At 45.2% G+C, this 16,555-nt stretch overlaps 2 protein-coding genes across 2 annotated transcripts in view; one reads left to right on the top strand and one right to left on the bottom strand.

Annotated features, from left to right (window-relative positions):
* The window catches only part of LOC311125747 (large neutral amino acids transporter small subunit 1-like), a 14,911-nt gene extending 8,122 nt beyond the window's left edge, over positions 1 to 6,789 (bottom strand). The window contains exons 1-7 of the mRNA XM_084199775.1: positions 6,172 to 6,789; positions 3,071 to 3,196; positions 2,603 to 2,708; positions 1,687 to 1,731; positions 1,362 to 1,485; positions 1,106 to 1,209; positions 857 to 953 (exon numbers count right to left, since the gene is read on the bottom strand). Of these exons, the coding sequence (XP_084055901.1) occupies positions 857 to 953; positions 1,106 to 1,209; positions 1,362 to 1,485; positions 1,687 to 1,731; positions 2,603 to 2,708; positions 3,071 to 3,196; positions 6,172 to 6,772 (1,203 nt within the window). The 5' untranslated portion in view covers positions 6,773 to 6,789. The remainder of the gene's footprint in view (positions 1 to 856; positions 954 to 1,105; positions 1,210 to 1,361; positions 1,486 to 1,686; positions 1,732 to 2,602; positions 2,709 to 3,070; positions 3,197 to 6,171) is intronic.
* A 2,686-nt stretch (positions 6,790 to 9,475) lies between these two features.
* Positions 9,476 to 15,331, top strand: LOC311125749 (uncharacterized protein). The gene is made up of 2 exons (XM_084199778.1): positions 9,476 to 9,630; positions 11,714 to 15,331. Exon 2 carries the CDS (start codon positions 11,936 to 11,938, stop codon positions 13,718 to 13,720), a length of 1,785 nt encoding a protein of 594 aa, XP_084055904.1. The 5' UTR covers positions 9,476 to 9,630; positions 11,714 to 11,935; the 3' UTR covers positions 13,721 to 15,331.
* The last annotated feature ends 1,224 nt before the right edge of the window (positions 15,332 to 16,555 follow it).

The raw sequence follows: 16,555 nt of genomic DNA, 5'->3' as shown, positions 1-16,555 counted from the left end.
CATACAGCACCGTCATTATGCACTGAGAGAGAGAGAGAACATACAGCACCGTCATTATGCACTGAGAGAGAGAGAGAACATACAGCACCGTCATTATGCACTGAGAGAGAGAGAGAACATACAGCACCGTCATTATGCACTGAGAGAGAGAGAACATACAGCACCGTCATTATGCACTGAGAGAGAGAGAGAACATACAGCACCGTCATTATGCACTGAGAGAGAGAGAACATACAGCACCGTCATTATGCACTGAGAGAGAGAGAGAGAGAACATACAGCACCGTCATTATGCACTGAGAGAGAGAGAACATACAGCACCGTCATTATGCCCTGAGAGAGAGAGAGAACATACAGCACCGTCATTATGCACTGAGAGAGAGAGAGAACATCCAGCACCGTCATTATGCACTGAGAGAGAGAGAGAGAGAGAGAGAGAGAGAGAGAGAGAGAGAGAGAACATACAGCACCGTCATTATGCACTGAGAGAGAGAGAGAGAGAGAGAGAGAGAGAGAGAGAGAGAGAGAGAGAGAGAGAGAACATACAGCACCGTCATTATGCACTGAGAGAGAGAGAGAGAGAGAACATACAGCACCGTCATTATGCACTGAGAGAGAGAGAGAGAGAGAGAGAGAGAGAGAGAGAGAGAACATACAGCACCGTCATTATGCACTGAGAGAGAGAGAACATACAGCACCGTCATTATGCACTGAGAGAGAGAGAACATACAGCACCGTCATTATGCACTGAGAGAGAGAGAGAACATACAGCACCGTCATTATGCACTGAGAGAGAGAGAGAACATACAGCACCGTCATTATGCACTGAGAGAGAGAGCGAACATGACAGGACTCACGGTGAAAATGAGTGAAGGCTGAGGGGTGAGCAGGATCGGGTGGATCATGGACAACAGAATGGGCAGGTGACCTTCTCGTGACCCGACCAAAAACAACCTGAAAGACGGAGAGAAGTCTCTTACAAACAGGTACCCAGCACCACATGTAAGTTGACCTGTGTGCATTGACTTTAGAAGGTTATTTTGTTAGGTCAGCGGGCTGTGAGGTGTGCGTGTGTGTGTGCGTGTGTGTGTGTGTGTGTATGTTACCTGGAGGATGTGAAGAGAGATCCGTTGACGGAGCCGAAACAGGACAGTCCCACAAACACAGGGATGATCCAGGCCATGACACCCAGGTGGTAGTTACCAAAGTCCTGCAGGTCCCACAGTTACTTGGAGTTAGGGGGTAGCTGTGTGTGTGTGTGTGTGTGTGTGTGTGTGTGTGTGTGTGTGTGTGTGTGTGTGTGTGTGTGTGTGTGTGTGTGTGTGCTACAGTGAGTGAGTAACTTCATGCTGGTAGTCTCACCACTGCCACGGCCTCTGAAGCCACCATCTCCTCAGGGCTGAGGGTGGTGAAGTAGGCCAGGTTAGTGAGGACATATACCACCGTCACCATGGGCAGGGAGATCTTTATGGCACGCGGCAGGTTCCTGCAGATACACACACAAGGGTCAAGGAAAGGTCAAGGGTAAACTTCCTCCTTCCCCGTCACCATGGTAACAGGTGACGGAGAGAGAATCTGAAATGGTACCCTAGTATACCTTATATATAGTGGCACTACAGGTGACGGAGAGAGAATCTGAAATGGTACCCTAGTATACCTTATATATAGTGCACTACAGGTGACTTACTTGTATGGCTCGATCATCTCTTCTGTCACAAAATTCAAAGAATTCCTGTGAAAAAAACAAAATAAAAATAATTGTTTAATGTAACTGTACTAGAGATGCCAGACAGACAGTAGGCCTATATCACTATGAACAACTGTACTAGAGATGCCAGACAGTAGGCCTATATCACTATGAACAACTGTTGGTAGAGCATGGTATTTGCAACGCCAGGGTTGTGGGTTCGATTCCCACGGGGGGCCAGTATGAAAAAAATAAATAATGTAAGTCACTCTGGCTAAGAGCGTCTGCAAAATGACCAAAAAAAAAAAAAAAAACTACCAGAGATGCCAGACAGACAGTAGGCCTATATCATTATGAACAACTATACCAGAGATGCCAGACAGACAGTAGGCCTATATCATTATGAACAACCATACCAGAGATGCCAGACAGACAGTAGGCCTATATCATTATGAACAACTATACCAGAGATGCCAGACAGACAGTAGGCCTATATCATTATGAACAACTATACCAGAGATGCCAGACAGTAGGCCTATATCATTATGAACAACTATACCAGAGATGCCAGACAGACAGTAGGCCTATATCATTATGAACAACTATACCAGAGATGCCAGACAGTAGGCCTATATCATTATGAACAGTGCTGCATTCATCATGTCTACAGGTGACCTCTTCTTTCACTTAGCTTACTTTTAAATGCGTGTTATTTATTCAAACTAGACACACATTTGAACGGTTTAAAAATGTTAATAATAAATACATGGACACTGGACCAGACTAAGAAGCAGGTAAAGTGTTTTTGTAGTCCAGGAGTAGGTTTAATTTGGGTCTGGGAGCCGGACACAGAGTTATGCCAAACACTAGTTCTGTTCCCTCCTCCCTACCTAGCGGCCTCCTCCTCCCTACCTACCAGCCTCCGTAGGCAAACAGCCCACTGTACAGGGCCAACCCAAAGCTGCCAACGTCCGTCCTCGTCCCTTCGAATGCGTTCTCTGGCCAAAGACGCTCCGTCCCTCCTGAAAAGATCAGAAAGTTTGTGAGTGGACTGACAGAATAAGAAGATATCACTGACAGATTGCAACAAAACCTCTTATTCAACACTTCTGTGTGTATGTATCTGGCACTTCGGTCTGTCTGTGTGTGTGTGTGTGTGTATCTAGCACTTCGGTCTGTCTGTGTGTGTGTGTGTGTGTGTGTGTGTGTGTGTGTATCTAGCACTTCGGTCTGTCTGTCTGTGTGTGTGTGTGTGTGTGTGTGTGTGTGTGTGTCTGTCTGTCTGTCTGTCTGTCTGTCTGTCTGTCTGTGTGTGTGTATCTAGCACTTTGGTCTGTCTGTCTGTGTGTGTGTGTGTGTGTGTGTGTGTGTGTCTACTTCTCACCTCTGCCAATCTGCACAAAGCCGAGGATGATGATGAGTAGCAGGGCGAGGAGCTTGGCTGTAGTGAAGACATCCTGGACCCGCGTGGCAGCCTTCACACTCCAGCAGTTCACTGCTGTCAAGAGCACTGGAACACACACACACACACACAGACACACACACAGACAGACAGACACACAGACAGACAGACACACACACAGACACACAGACAGACAGACACACAGACAGATAGACACACACAGACACACAGAGACACGTTTATTCCACAGGTTAGGGGAGAATTGCTAGCCTGTTGGAACCAGCCTGATCGCTGTGTTCACCATTCTATTTCATTTCACAGTAAAACAAAATGGTGAACACAGCAATCAGACAGGACAGCTGGTTCCTTCCACCTGGCTAGAATAATTGCTGTCCTAAGGGCATCCGTTTGCAGTGGGAGGCGCACAGTACTACATAGAGCCATGAATCTATTCTACATCAGGTAACTGATGCAAGCAGTAGAATCAGACTTAAAAAAACAGGTAAAAATACACCTTATGGAACAATGGGGACTGTGAAGAGACACACAGGTACAGACACACACATACGCTAGCACACGCACTCTACACCCACCTACATTGTCATATTGTTGTATGGTGATATTATACATCTTGCATTGTAGATATGTTGTGGTGTAATAATGTTATATGATGTACTGTTTTATATTTTGTTTTATATGTAATGTAAGTGCTTTAATGTGTTTGGACCCCAGGAAGAGTAGCTGCTGCCTTGGCAGGAACTAATGGGGATCCATAATAATCCCCTGGAAGAGTTGCTGCTGCCTTGGCAGGAACTAAATGGGGATCCATAATAATCCCCTGGAAGAGTTGCTGCTGCCTTGGCAGGAACTAAATGGGGATCCATAATAATCCCCTGGAAGAGTAGCTGCTGCCTTGGCAGGAACTAAATGGGGATCCATAATAAACCCCAGGAAGAGTTGCTGCTGCCTTGGCAGGAACTAATGGGGATCCCTAATAAACCCCAGGAAGAGTAGCTGCTGCCTTGGCAGGAACTAATGGGGATCTATAATAAACCCCAGGAAGAGTAGCTGCTGCCTTGGCAGGAACTAATGGGGATCCAAAATAAATACAAATACACCAGAGCTGAAGATTCTGACCCTGAGAAAAGGAAGTGGAAAGTGAAAGTAGAATCCTGTCGTTATGCCAACCTGAGTGAGACTGAGACACATTCACTTCCTAAACTTTACAACCATGTGACCATCCCCAGCTAGCACATCTGGTTCCTTGGAAGTTGTGGGAGCGTAGGTTTTTGGTTTCCATTGGTTCTGGGAACGAAGCCTTAAGTTACCTGACTGGTAAAACTGAATGTTGTTTTAACGTTCTGAAAACGTTTTACTCTTGTTCCTTGAAAGTTTTCCAGGGAGGTTTTATTAACACGGACATTTTCTAATAGCTTCCCTAAAACTTTCACTGAACGTTTCAATAAGACTTTTAATAACACTGATAGCTCATTTTTGGGGTTAACTGTGTTTAACTCCCAGCACAGATAGGACACACGGACATTTCCTTAGGCATTAATCATGCAACCACATGTTTTATTGTGACACGGCATCAGTGAGATTCCAACCTACGATCTTCTGTTCTCTATCCATGGAATTAGTCCACTGCGCCACCAGGATGGAGCTAGCATGCCATGGTTTTTTTTTTTTTTCGGATAAAAAGCTGTTTATTTGATTCTATTCAAACAGACCCCATTTCAAAAGGAAACGAGCACTCATTGTGCTAGCGGGGATATTTGGATGAGTACTCAGAGCATGCATTGACCAGCTGGCAAGTGTCTTCACTGACATGTTCAACCTCTCCCTGACCCAGTCTGTAACACCTACATGTTTCAAGCAGACCACCATAGTCCCTGTGCCCAAGAACGCCAAGGTTACCTGTCTAAATGACTATCGCCCCGTAACACTCACATCTGTAGCCAGGAAATGCTTTGAAACGCTGGTCATGGCTCACATCAACACCATCATCCCGTACACCCTGGACCCACTCCAATTCACATACAGCCCCAACAGATGACGCAATCTCTATTGCACTCCACACTGCCCTTTCCCACCTGGACAAGAGGAACACCTATGTGAGAATGATGTTAATTGACTACAGCTCAGCGTTCAACACCATAGTTCCCTCCAACTTCATCTCTAAGCTAAGGACCCTGGGACTGAACACCTCCCTCTGCAACTGGATCCTGGACTTCCTGATGGGTCGCCCCCAGGTGGTGAGGGTAGGCAACAACACATCCGCCACGCTAACCCTCAACACGGGGGCCCCTCAGGGGTGCGTGCTTCTTCCCCTCATGTACTCCCTGTTCACCCATGACTGCGTGGCCCCGCACGACTCCAATACCATCCTTAAGTTTGCTGACGACGATGAGACAGCCTATAGGGAGGTCAGAGACCTGGCAGTGTGGTGCCAGGACAACAAACTCTCCCTCAACATCAGCAAGAGAAAGGAGCTGAGCGTGGACTACAGGAAACAGAGGGCCAAGTACGCCCCCATTCACATCGACAGGGCCCTAAACAGCTTCTAACCCCAAGCCATAAGACTGCTAAATAGTTAACCAAATAGCTACCCGGACAATCTGCATTGACCCTTCTAGCACTAAAATGTTTTGACTCATCACATATGCTGCTGATACTGTTTATTATCTGTCATTTTATTCCTAGTAATATGTACAGATCTACCTCAATTACCTTGCACCCCTGCACATCGACTCGGATGGTACCCCGTGTATATAGCCTAGTTATCGTTACTCATTGTATATTTATTATTACATGTTTTTCTTTTTTTTTAAATATTTTTTAATTATTATTATTATTTAATTTTTTTCTTCTTCTATTATTTCTCTACTTTCTTTCTCTCAGCATTGTTGGTAAGGGCCCGTAAGTACTCGTTTCACTGTTAGTCTATCTACACCTGTCGTTTATGAAGCATGGAATTTGATTAGTAGTTGATGTAAGCAGACAGGAAATACAGGTTCAACATAGGTTCATTCACAGTCCATAGCTGAGAGAAGATATGCATCTCACAAAGCAAACTGACTTACATATACACTGGCAGGCGACCAATTTAACTACATGTTCTGGTACTCGAGAGCACGGGAAGACGGGTTTGAGTAAATAAGTAGCAAATACATAAGACACGATGTACTGAGAAGAAGGGCGGATGATCAGCAGTTCTATCCAGAGTTTTAGGAATGCAGGAAGAGACCCATAGACCTCAAGAATGTAGGCATAATCTCCACCAGATTTGGAGATGGTGGTCCCTAATTCAGCATAGCACAGGGCCCCCACTGTAGAGAACAACCCACACACAGCCCAAATGATCAACGACAGTCCGACAGAACCAGTTTCCTTCACTACCCCGATGGGTGTCACGAATATCCCCGAACCGATTACGCTACCCACAATGATAGCAACGCCATTCAATAGATTTATAGTTCTTTTCAGTTCAACTGTGTTCTCCCCGGAGTTGCTGCCAATTTTACTCGTTTTTCTGCCAGTTGGGTTTGTGAGCGCACTGCCCTCCATCGGAGAAACCTTATGTTCTGTAACCTGGACGTTTTCTTCCTGGACGCCTGATTCCACCGACGACTTCGAGTGTCGATTCTTCAAACTTGACATGTTGAGAAAGATTTCTTCAAACATTCATGAATATTGCGAGGTGAAAACCTACAAAAAGTTTGCTAGCTAAGTAGTCCTGTCCAGTAGCTAGCTAGCTAAAAGTTGAAGAAGTTATTGTTGGTATGGTGGTGCTGCGTGGACTGGACTGGGAGTGGAAACGACAAAGTGACTTTTCTACCATTTTAAAGTAACCGTCTGCTACGCCCACATATTAGAGTCTGCTGAGGGTTGTACCAGGCAGGAGGGGCGGCAGGGCAAACCTGGGATTTCTGGTAGATCGTCAAAATCATTCCAACGCAGCACGTTTTTGGACTCATTCAGCTGTTTTTACCTGATTAAGTACAATATCATTGGAAATTAAAGTTGATAGTTCAGTTTATATTCCTAAAACTTAAATTGATAAGACGATGGTTGGACATTTTGATAAATAGCCCAATGTCAAAACACGGTTTTAACTGTCCAAATCAATAACCAATATGCAGAAGCAGTTCGTGATATATTGAAAACCTAAACATACAATGTACTATCTACACATACATGTGCAACAATAGTAAACATATTACTTGTATTTTTTTTTTTTACGAGCACCTTATAAACTGCACACGCACCAAAAACCGTGGCAATAATTCACTGATGTCGATTAGGGGGGAAATCAGGTTGTAGAAAAAACCCACATGGAAACTGGATATATTTTTTACATGGTTAGAGATCAACCTGCAGAAGACAGACCGCTACATTTTGGGTCGCCAAAACGGAAAGTGAAACGCAACACGCACTTATGTGTCAATCACTCATATGACATTGAAATCAAATGCGAGAGAGAGAGAGAGAGAGAGAGAGAGAGCGAGAGAGAGAGAGAGAGAGAGAGAGGGAGAGAGAGAGAGAGAGAGAGAGAGAGAGATAGAGAGAAAGAGAGAGAGAGAGAGAGAGAGAGAGAGAGAGAGATGAGGTTTCGAGTCATGTTTAAACTAACACAGCTCAAAAACGGCACGGAATCTGGGAATAATGTGTACGGCACTGGTTAGAAGAGAATTTGTAGAAGACATCTAGCACCATGTTTAAAGTGTTGCATTTTGATTCAAGTGGTTGGCCAACGCGGTAAGTGTAACGCAACACTTCTATTGTTAATAACTTCATCGATATCACGCTAAAATCAATAGACGAGGGGGTAAACGTTTTGGGGTGGAGCGCTGTTTAAACTAACACCATTCCAAGGCCACATGGAAACTTGGAAAAACCTATACATGGTTGGTTGGATGAGAACTTGTAGAAGGTTTCAATCTAACATTATATTTTGGAATGTCGGATGTTGATTTGCAATTTCGGGAGGCTGCCATTAACGAAAAGGGAACAGACCACTTTTTCTGTTAGTTATTTTAAACGGCATAAGATATCAACAGTGACAACGATAGTTTGATTGTCAAATGAATGTATTGGTTTGTGGCCAGCGACTTTTATAGCGGGACTGTCCCCAATTTTCCGTGCCATTTCATTAACTCCGCGTTGTAAAACCTGCGCATCCCAGCGTGTGTGACAAAATGTTACAGTACAAAACAAAATATATTGATTGATCTGTTTTAAGTAATCAATCTTATATCATCGTGATCGATATAAACTTTTATACTAACATCACCAGTCTGAGGTATAAAGGATGTGTAATTCCACAACATTTTATGGGGTGAAAATACAAGCCTTGTGTAAAGTAGTAACATAAACTGTCCACATTAGGGACATTAGCGCAATATACAATCATTTAATATGGCTAAATAATTCAACATGTAATTTTAAGATGACAGTATATGTTGCCCACTCACAAACTATTGCAACAACGACGTCTATGTCGCACTAATTTAACCATTTAGAGTTGGAAAATGCTCTTACAATTTAACCAGGCCCTCTAGACTCGAGCCTCCATAGTGTCTGTGCATCAGTCGGAACGTTTACCGTTCCTCCGTACTGCGCACGCCCAAGTCTCTAAAACCAGCGAGGGGACATTTCAACACATTTCAATTTTTCTCATAATGCTGCCTGCATGTCAGTTTCATTGTAAATACACACAACTGATTGTAAGTACTATGTAAACGTGTGCAGTGTGTAATTTTACTGTACTTGACATACTATATAATTCACCGTTTTTACAGTTTTATTTTTTTTTTTTCGGGGGGGGGGGGGGTCATTTAGCAGACGCTCTTATCCAGCGAATTTTCCATACTGGCCCCCCGTGAGAATCGAACCCACAACCATGGCGTTGCAAGCGCCATGCTCTACCAACTGAGCTACAGGAGGCCAGTTTAACCTTTATTTTATTTGTGTTGCATCCTTTTTAATCTTATTCTTGCAGTAATAGATTAATTGTGGATCAGATTACTCAGATCAGAGAACATTAAAACTCAAATCAGTCACATTGGTGCCGTGACTCCCACCCATACCCTAAACTCCCACCCCTATCCATCCAGGAATATGAAATATGTGCATCATTCTGTACATATTCTGATCACAGCTACAGTAGCCTGGTGTGTATCAATGTTCATAGTGCTCCAATTAGTAATTAAATTAGAATTTGACTTTACAATGCGTTTAAATTATACACCAGAGTTATGCAAAATTGAAGGAGAACGGTTGGATGACTGTGAAAAGAAGGACAACCTTGCATCGTGATACAGAAGGGGAAAATCTAGCTATAACATTTGAATAAACACCGTGGGGAGTGATGCAACTATGCAGGCTGAGGAGATTTCCGGTGTACATTAATAGTGGATGGCGTTTCGCCCTCCTCTCGCCACCGTCCTCCGCTAGCCGTAGCCAAATATTTCTCGAAGGTCGACTCCTGTCCTGGCTCCAGAGGAAGAGGTTGACTCAATGATTGAGAGCCATACCGAAATGTAAGCTGTTAACCGTGTTTACATTTTTTTTTTTTAATGTTGTATTTATGATTGCATGAAAATGAATTACGGCGCTTTCTGAAAAGTGGGTGCAAATGGGCGGCCTAGGTCGGGGGCTAGAAGAATCGGAGACCATCGATGGGCCTCTCGACGTTTCAATTTTTCCCCCTGAACTAGCTAGCTAGGTAGTTAGCCATTTCGCAGGCAGGCAGTAACGTTAGCCTACAACAGCTGTGCTGTTTGTTGCCGGTGACGTTATATGCCTAGACATTAGTTATTTATTGTAATGATAAATTCGGGGGAAATCTTTTGAGATTAGCCATCTGCTTTTGCAAACCGACTAGCCATGCTAACTAGCTAGTAAGCAAACCCACGTAAATTGGTTCGCTAACTAGCTAGCTAATGCTATGTGTCTCGTAAATATGTGGCTGCAGACCAAATATTAACTAGCTAGCTTATTATCTTGCACCCAGTTTTAACTTGGCATAATTTAATAGGTAATTTGTATAGCCACATTCTGTACTGAACGTTTTAGTTGGAGAAAATGTAGTTCAGTGTCATTTTAGTGACTGGACCTAGTCTCAGCATCTCTAGTTAGCCATACAGGTAACTAGTAGTGATTATTGTTGCTATTCGAAGAAGGATGCTGTTGTTCATATGTAAAGAGAACTCAAACCAACAGCTCACAATCTGCTGCAATCTCCTCTCAGATTGTAACACCAGATAATATGATTTAACTCCTCACAATTTGACCATTATACAGGTAGTTACAGGTGTGGCTACAGTTCAAGAAATAGAGTAAAGAAAATATTTACTAAATAAACTAAAGTAAAAAATAAAAATAAACACAATAAGATGACATAACAATAACGAGGTTATATACAGGGGGTACCGGTACCGAGTCAATGTGCGGGGGTACAGGTTAGTCGAGGTAATTTGTACATGTAGGGAGGGGTAAAGTGACTGCATAGATAATAAACAGTGAGTAGCAGCAGTGTAAAAACAAAGGGGGGGGGGGTCAATGTAAATAGTCTGGGTGGCCATTTGATTAATTGCTCAGCAGTCTTGTGGCTTGGGTAGAAGCTGTTAAAGAGCCTTTTGGACCTAGACTTGGCGCTCCGGTACCGCTTGCCGTGCGGTAGCAGAGAGAACAGTTTATGACTTGGGTGACTGTCGTCCTCGACTCATGGAAACAGGAGTTTCATAAAATGTCCGTTTGAATCTAGAAAATGCTCCATTGTTAAAATAAATATTTGTTTTGCTACATGAAGTAATCCAACAATGTGTACACCGCCATCTTGTCTTTTTCAAATCTTCTCTCATTGGTTGAGACAGGTGGTGCCGCATGTCATGATGACAGACACCTGGCTCGATCAATGAGAGAAGACTTGAAATAGACAAAATGGCAGCGTATATATTGTTGGATTACTTCATGTAGAACAATTTATTTATTTTTAATAACTGAGCATTTTCTAAATTCAAACGGACCCCCTGCAACTGGACACAAACATTTGATGAGACTCCACCTGTATCCATTAATCGAGGACGAAGATAGTATCGCCAATACCAGTTTAGTTTAAAAATCTCTGGTGACAATTTGTACACACACCTGTAACTACCAGTGTAATGATCAACATTTTTTTTTTGTATTGAATCACATTATCCTGTTTTAAAATCTGTAGCTAACTTTTAAGCTGTAGTCCAGGGTTCTTCAATTCCGGTCCTGGAGGGCCGAAACACTTCTGTTTTTTTTATTTCTACCTGGTAGTTAATTGCACTCACCTGGTGTCCCAGGTCTAAATTAGCCCCTGATTAGAAGGAGAGGATGAAAAACAGAGGTGTTTTGGCCCTCCAGGACCGGAATTGAAGAACCCTGCTGTACCCTATCTATGCCCATCTCGAAATGTATAAAATCCTAATACACGGTAGAATGCCAGTCATTTTAAGAGCACTAATAACACAGATTTGATAAAACCATTGCGTTGCAGCTAAAAACAATGCATATGCACGGATCTATTGCATAAAATATGTATAGGCTACATTTGCGTCATGTTCATTCCCCCTCTTGTCTTTCCCTCTGTAGGGTTTCTGCCCTTTTACTAGTGGACAACCAGAGGCGCATCACCTATTGATAACAGACCAACAATCTTCGTCGTTGAGAGCCGGGTAGAGAACACACCCCCCCCCCGTGTTGGACATCGCCAGCCCAACCAAAACCTGCCCAAATAGCCGGGCCTTACTTGATACTCCTGGGCCCTCCCCTCTCACACAGTCAAAACTGAATCCATACGAGCGAAGCAGCAGGATGACTGAGGCGTGGCAGCAGCAGCACGCAGTGGCCCCACCACCCACCGTGGTGCACAACCTCCCCCCGGGCTCCGACAGTGCCCTGGGCTGTGCCGTGTACGGGATCGTCCTCCAGACGGACGGGGCCTCCCTCCAGCAGCAGCATACCGTACCCGCCCAGCAGCCCTCCCTACAGGTAGGGGGCGAGGGAGGGCACAAGTGCGGGGCCTGCGGCCACGACATATCACACCTGGCTAATCCACATGAGCACCAGTGCATGGGGAGCGGGGATCGGTCGTTCCAGTGTACACAGTGTATGAAGATCTTCAGCCAGGCCACTGATCTGTTGGAGCATCAGTGTGTGCAGGTGGAGCAGAAGCCGTTTGTGTGCGGCGTGTGTAAGATGGGTTTCTCCTTGCTCACCTCGCTGGCGCAGCACCACAACGCCCACAACAACGGCAACAACCCCATGAAGTGCTCCATCTGTGAGAAGACCTACCGTCCGGGCTCTGGGAACAACACCCCCACCTCCTCCGCCGCCAACCCGTCCACCGGCGAAGCTTCCAGTGGCGGGGCAGCGTGCGGAGCCTCAGCCCCTACGGCGTTTGAGGCTTCGGGACCAGACAGGCCCTACAAGTGCTCAGTGTGCCACAAGGGCTTCCGGCATCTGTCTGAGCTGTCGCGACACGAGCGGGTGCACACAGGAGAAAAGCCCTACAAGTGTGACACCTGTGATAAGAGCTTCAGCCAGTCCTCTCACCTGGCCCATCACCAGCGTACCCACAGCTCCGAGCGGCCCTACAAGTGTGCCGTCTGCGAAAAGTGCTTCAAGCACCGCTCGCACCTCGTGCGCCACATGTACGCCCACTCTGGCGAGCACCTGTTCAAGTGCAATTTGTGCGAGATGCACTTCAAGGAGTCGTCGGAGCTCCTGCACCACCAGTGCCAGCCCACGGTGACCTCGGACAGGCCGTTCCGCTGCGGCTCGTGCGGGAAGGGCTTCAAGCGGCCTTCGGACCTGCGGCAGCACGAACGCACGCACTCCGAGGAACGCCCGTTCCAGTGCGAGGAGTGCCAGATGAGCTTCAAGCAGCAGTATGCCCTGGTTCGCCACCGCCGCACTCACAAGAACCCAGCCGACCGGCCTTTTAAGTGCAACCTGTGTGACAAGGGTTTCCTGCAGCCCTCCCACCTGCTGTACCACCAGCACGTCCATGGCATGGAGAGCCTGTTCAAGTGTGCTTCCTGCCAGAAGGGCTTCAGCCAATCCGGTGAGCTGCTCCGGCACAAATGCACCGGCTCAGGGTCGGCGTCTGGGTCCGTGTCCGCGGCCACGCCGGTGGTGGAGAAGCCCTACAAGTGTGACGTGTGCGGCAAGGGCTACAAGAAGAAGTCGACGCTCCAACGCCACCAGAACTCCAGCTGCCAGGAGAAGCCGCTGAAGTGCTCCCTGTGCAACCGGCGCTTCCTGTCGCCGTCTGAGTTCGTGACACACCGTTGCGACCCATCCCGGGAGAAGCCCCTCAAGTGCCCCGACTGCGAGAAGCGCTTCAAGTATTCCTCGGAGCTGCAACGTCACCGCCGCGTTCACACCGGGGAGAAGCCCTACAAGTGCTCCAGCTGCGACAAGAGCTTCAAACAGCGGGAACACCTGGTCAAGCACCAGGCGGTGCACTCGCGGGAAGCCCAGTTTAAGTGCGTGTGGTGCGGGGAGCGTTTCGTGAACCTGGGGGCCCTCCAGGAGCACACGGTCCAGCACACTGCAGAGGGAGGTGGTTACCCTGTGGCCCCTTGCATACAGTGAGCAGATCTGCTGCTGTTGAGCCCCTGGGCAGTGTGAACACACAGTGACATGGAATGTTGCCCACCAGGCATACAGCAACACTCTTACTGCCACCCTATTTGTATATAACCACACATTCATTATTTACATTTAGTGGCACACCCAAATTACCTCCCCCCGCTTCTTTTGCATAAACAATGGTAAAACTCTGCTTAATCCTAACCATGAAGTTATTATTGACACCACCTTCCTCACACCAAGGTAATCATGCCCATGTTCTGTCCTTCATTAGTGACATCAACTACCCCATGACCCAGATCAACTGAAAACAGTACATCAACTACCCATGACCCAGATCAACTGAAAACAGTACCTAAACTACCCATGACAGATCAACTGTGGTCATCTTGTTGGATTCAGGAAAAATGCAATTTGAAAAGGATGTTACAATCTGAAAAGGCATTGGAAATGTATTCATGTTTGTAACATGAAAACTTAAGAGTTGCTTTAAAAAATGGAGGGAAATTAAATGTTTAAGGCAATTGGGGGGGGGGGGGGATTCTTATTCTCTGACTCCTTTATGGTCAAATCATTTCTTTGCTGTGGTTTGGTTCAAGTTTTGGCCACTCCACGTGTTGACCTCCCCCTCAACCCTCTGGCTGGCTGTTAGCAATGCCCAATAAGCTCCACCCCTCATAGACCTAAAATTATATGTTTCTGCATGAGTATATTTAAGCAATAAGGCCCGAGGGGGTGTGGTATATGGCCAATATACCACGGCTAAGGGCTGTTCTTATGCATGATGCAACGCGGAGCCCTTAGCTGTGGTTATTGGCCATATACCACAAACCCCCTGAGGTGCCTTATAAACTGGTTACCAACGTAATTAGAGCAGTAAAAAAAAAAAATGTTTTGCCATACCCGTGGAATACGGTCTGATATACCACGGCTGTCAGCCAATCAGCATTCAGGCTCGAACCATCCAGTTTATATTTAGCATCACTGTTGTACTGTAGTAGCGTAGGTTTACTTAAAAAAGAAAGAAGAAAAAAATGTGACAAGTTATATCTTGTGTCCTCTTTGGAAATCTGTGGTAGATCAACTATTTTATCTTTGTACTATAATGAATAGCAACTACTGTAGTATGTACCAAAGACACCCGTAACCGTGTCAATGAGAATATCTCCCCACATTCTGGACTACTCTGGCTCCCTATGTCATAGAAAGAAACGCATAGCGTATCTCTCTGTCAACGTGCACAGGGACTGGCCGAACGTGCTCACAACCTCTGAATCCTGTATGTACTGTTTATACATAAATATTACACGCTAACATGTTAACAAACTTAGTGGTAGAGGTTGCAAAATGTGTTGAAGAACTGCTTCTGCTACCTGCTTTTCTACCAAGTTGGGTTGAGATTGTTTTGTGTTTTATTTAAGCGTAAAGGGTGTGGAGGACATACTCCGGTCCAGTGGCGTTGTCTTCCGACAGGTGGCATCACTCCTACGCAACGCTCGTCCCTCAACTGACAGAGCAGACTGTTGGTCGTAAGACAACGGCCCAGTGGTTTTGTTTAAACCAGAAATGTCTACGTCTGGATTTCAAAGTGTTATCGGTTCACCTAGCAGTTATCGTGTTAAAAAAACAAACAAACAAAAAACATCAATCTCTTTATCATGACTTCCATTTGGACATGTTGACCTTGGTTTGTGCCTGGGAGGTCTTCATGTCAACCCAGCCTAGTTAGGGTCCCGATTGCACAAATTGTTCCTCAGTTGCCCCTGAAATAGCAGTGAGGGCTTTTATGTTAGTAAGTCTAAATGTTGTATGCAAGTTTATACGTTGTTTTTTTTATATTGTTTTACGATAGTGTATTTAAAAAAAGAAACCGTACACTCACAATGTGTATTTGGAATGAGGATTTGAAACTGAAAGGTTAGGAGTGAGAATGTCATGAGGTGTGTGCATCCCAAATGGCACCCTATTCCCTATATAGTGCACTACTTTTGACCAGAGACCTATGGGGGAATAGACCTTCCCTTCCTCCCAGAGGGCCTCTGGTCAAAAGTAGTGCACTATATAGGGAATAGGGTGCTAATTGGGAAGAAGTTGACGTTTGAACTGGGTGGGATGATGAGGTAGTCGATCACTTTGTCTGCAGCTAGACAAAGAGACATTGTAGCAGACTTTAAAGGCGTGACTGACTGACTAATCTACAAATCACCTTGAATCATAATTAAACTACTCAATATTATTTGCAGATCAGTCAGTCGGGTCACAATTTCCCCATGATGCATCACCGGTTTTGATGCTCTTCGACAGCCCTAAGCCTTCTGCATGCCAGCGCTGGTCAAATATGTCCTGGTCTGTGTTTCTGCTTCTGCTGCCCTCAATCTTTATCAACTGGGAGATTTAGATGATGACACCGTTCTGTGTGGCTTAATCTGTGTGGGCTACATTCAATCTTGAATATATGTACAGTATATCATGTTCATATACACTGCACTAACAAAATAAACAAATCTTACAATATTAGTGTTTTACTTTTCACATAACAGTATTTGTGTTTGCTAAATACTGTCCAGTGTAACTTAACACACTTGAGAGGGGCAAAGTACTATTAATCCTAACGGGAAGTCCTTGACAAAGACAGGAAATTGTATCATAGACGAACACACAATACTCCAATGGACATGTTGTCCACAAGGCGCACATTGTTTAATTATCAGGTACTGAGGTGGAATTATAACACACCTCACCTGAAAGGAAACAAAACTGCATGGGAATATTGAGAGCGATCATGAGACTATTTTGGTACGTATTTCAGGCTTTCACTAGCTATTTGCCAGAAGGATG

Source organism: Coregonus lavaretus (genome assembly GCF_964263955.1).
Source record: "Coregonus lavaretus genome assembly, contig: HAP1_SCAFFOLD_3278, whole genome shotgun sequence".
In the NCBI taxonomy this organism is placed as follows: Eukaryota; Metazoa; Chordata; class Actinopteri; order Salmoniformes; family Salmonidae; genus Coregonus; species Coregonus lavaretus.
This window is presented reverse-complemented; position numbering and strand designations above follow the sequence as displayed.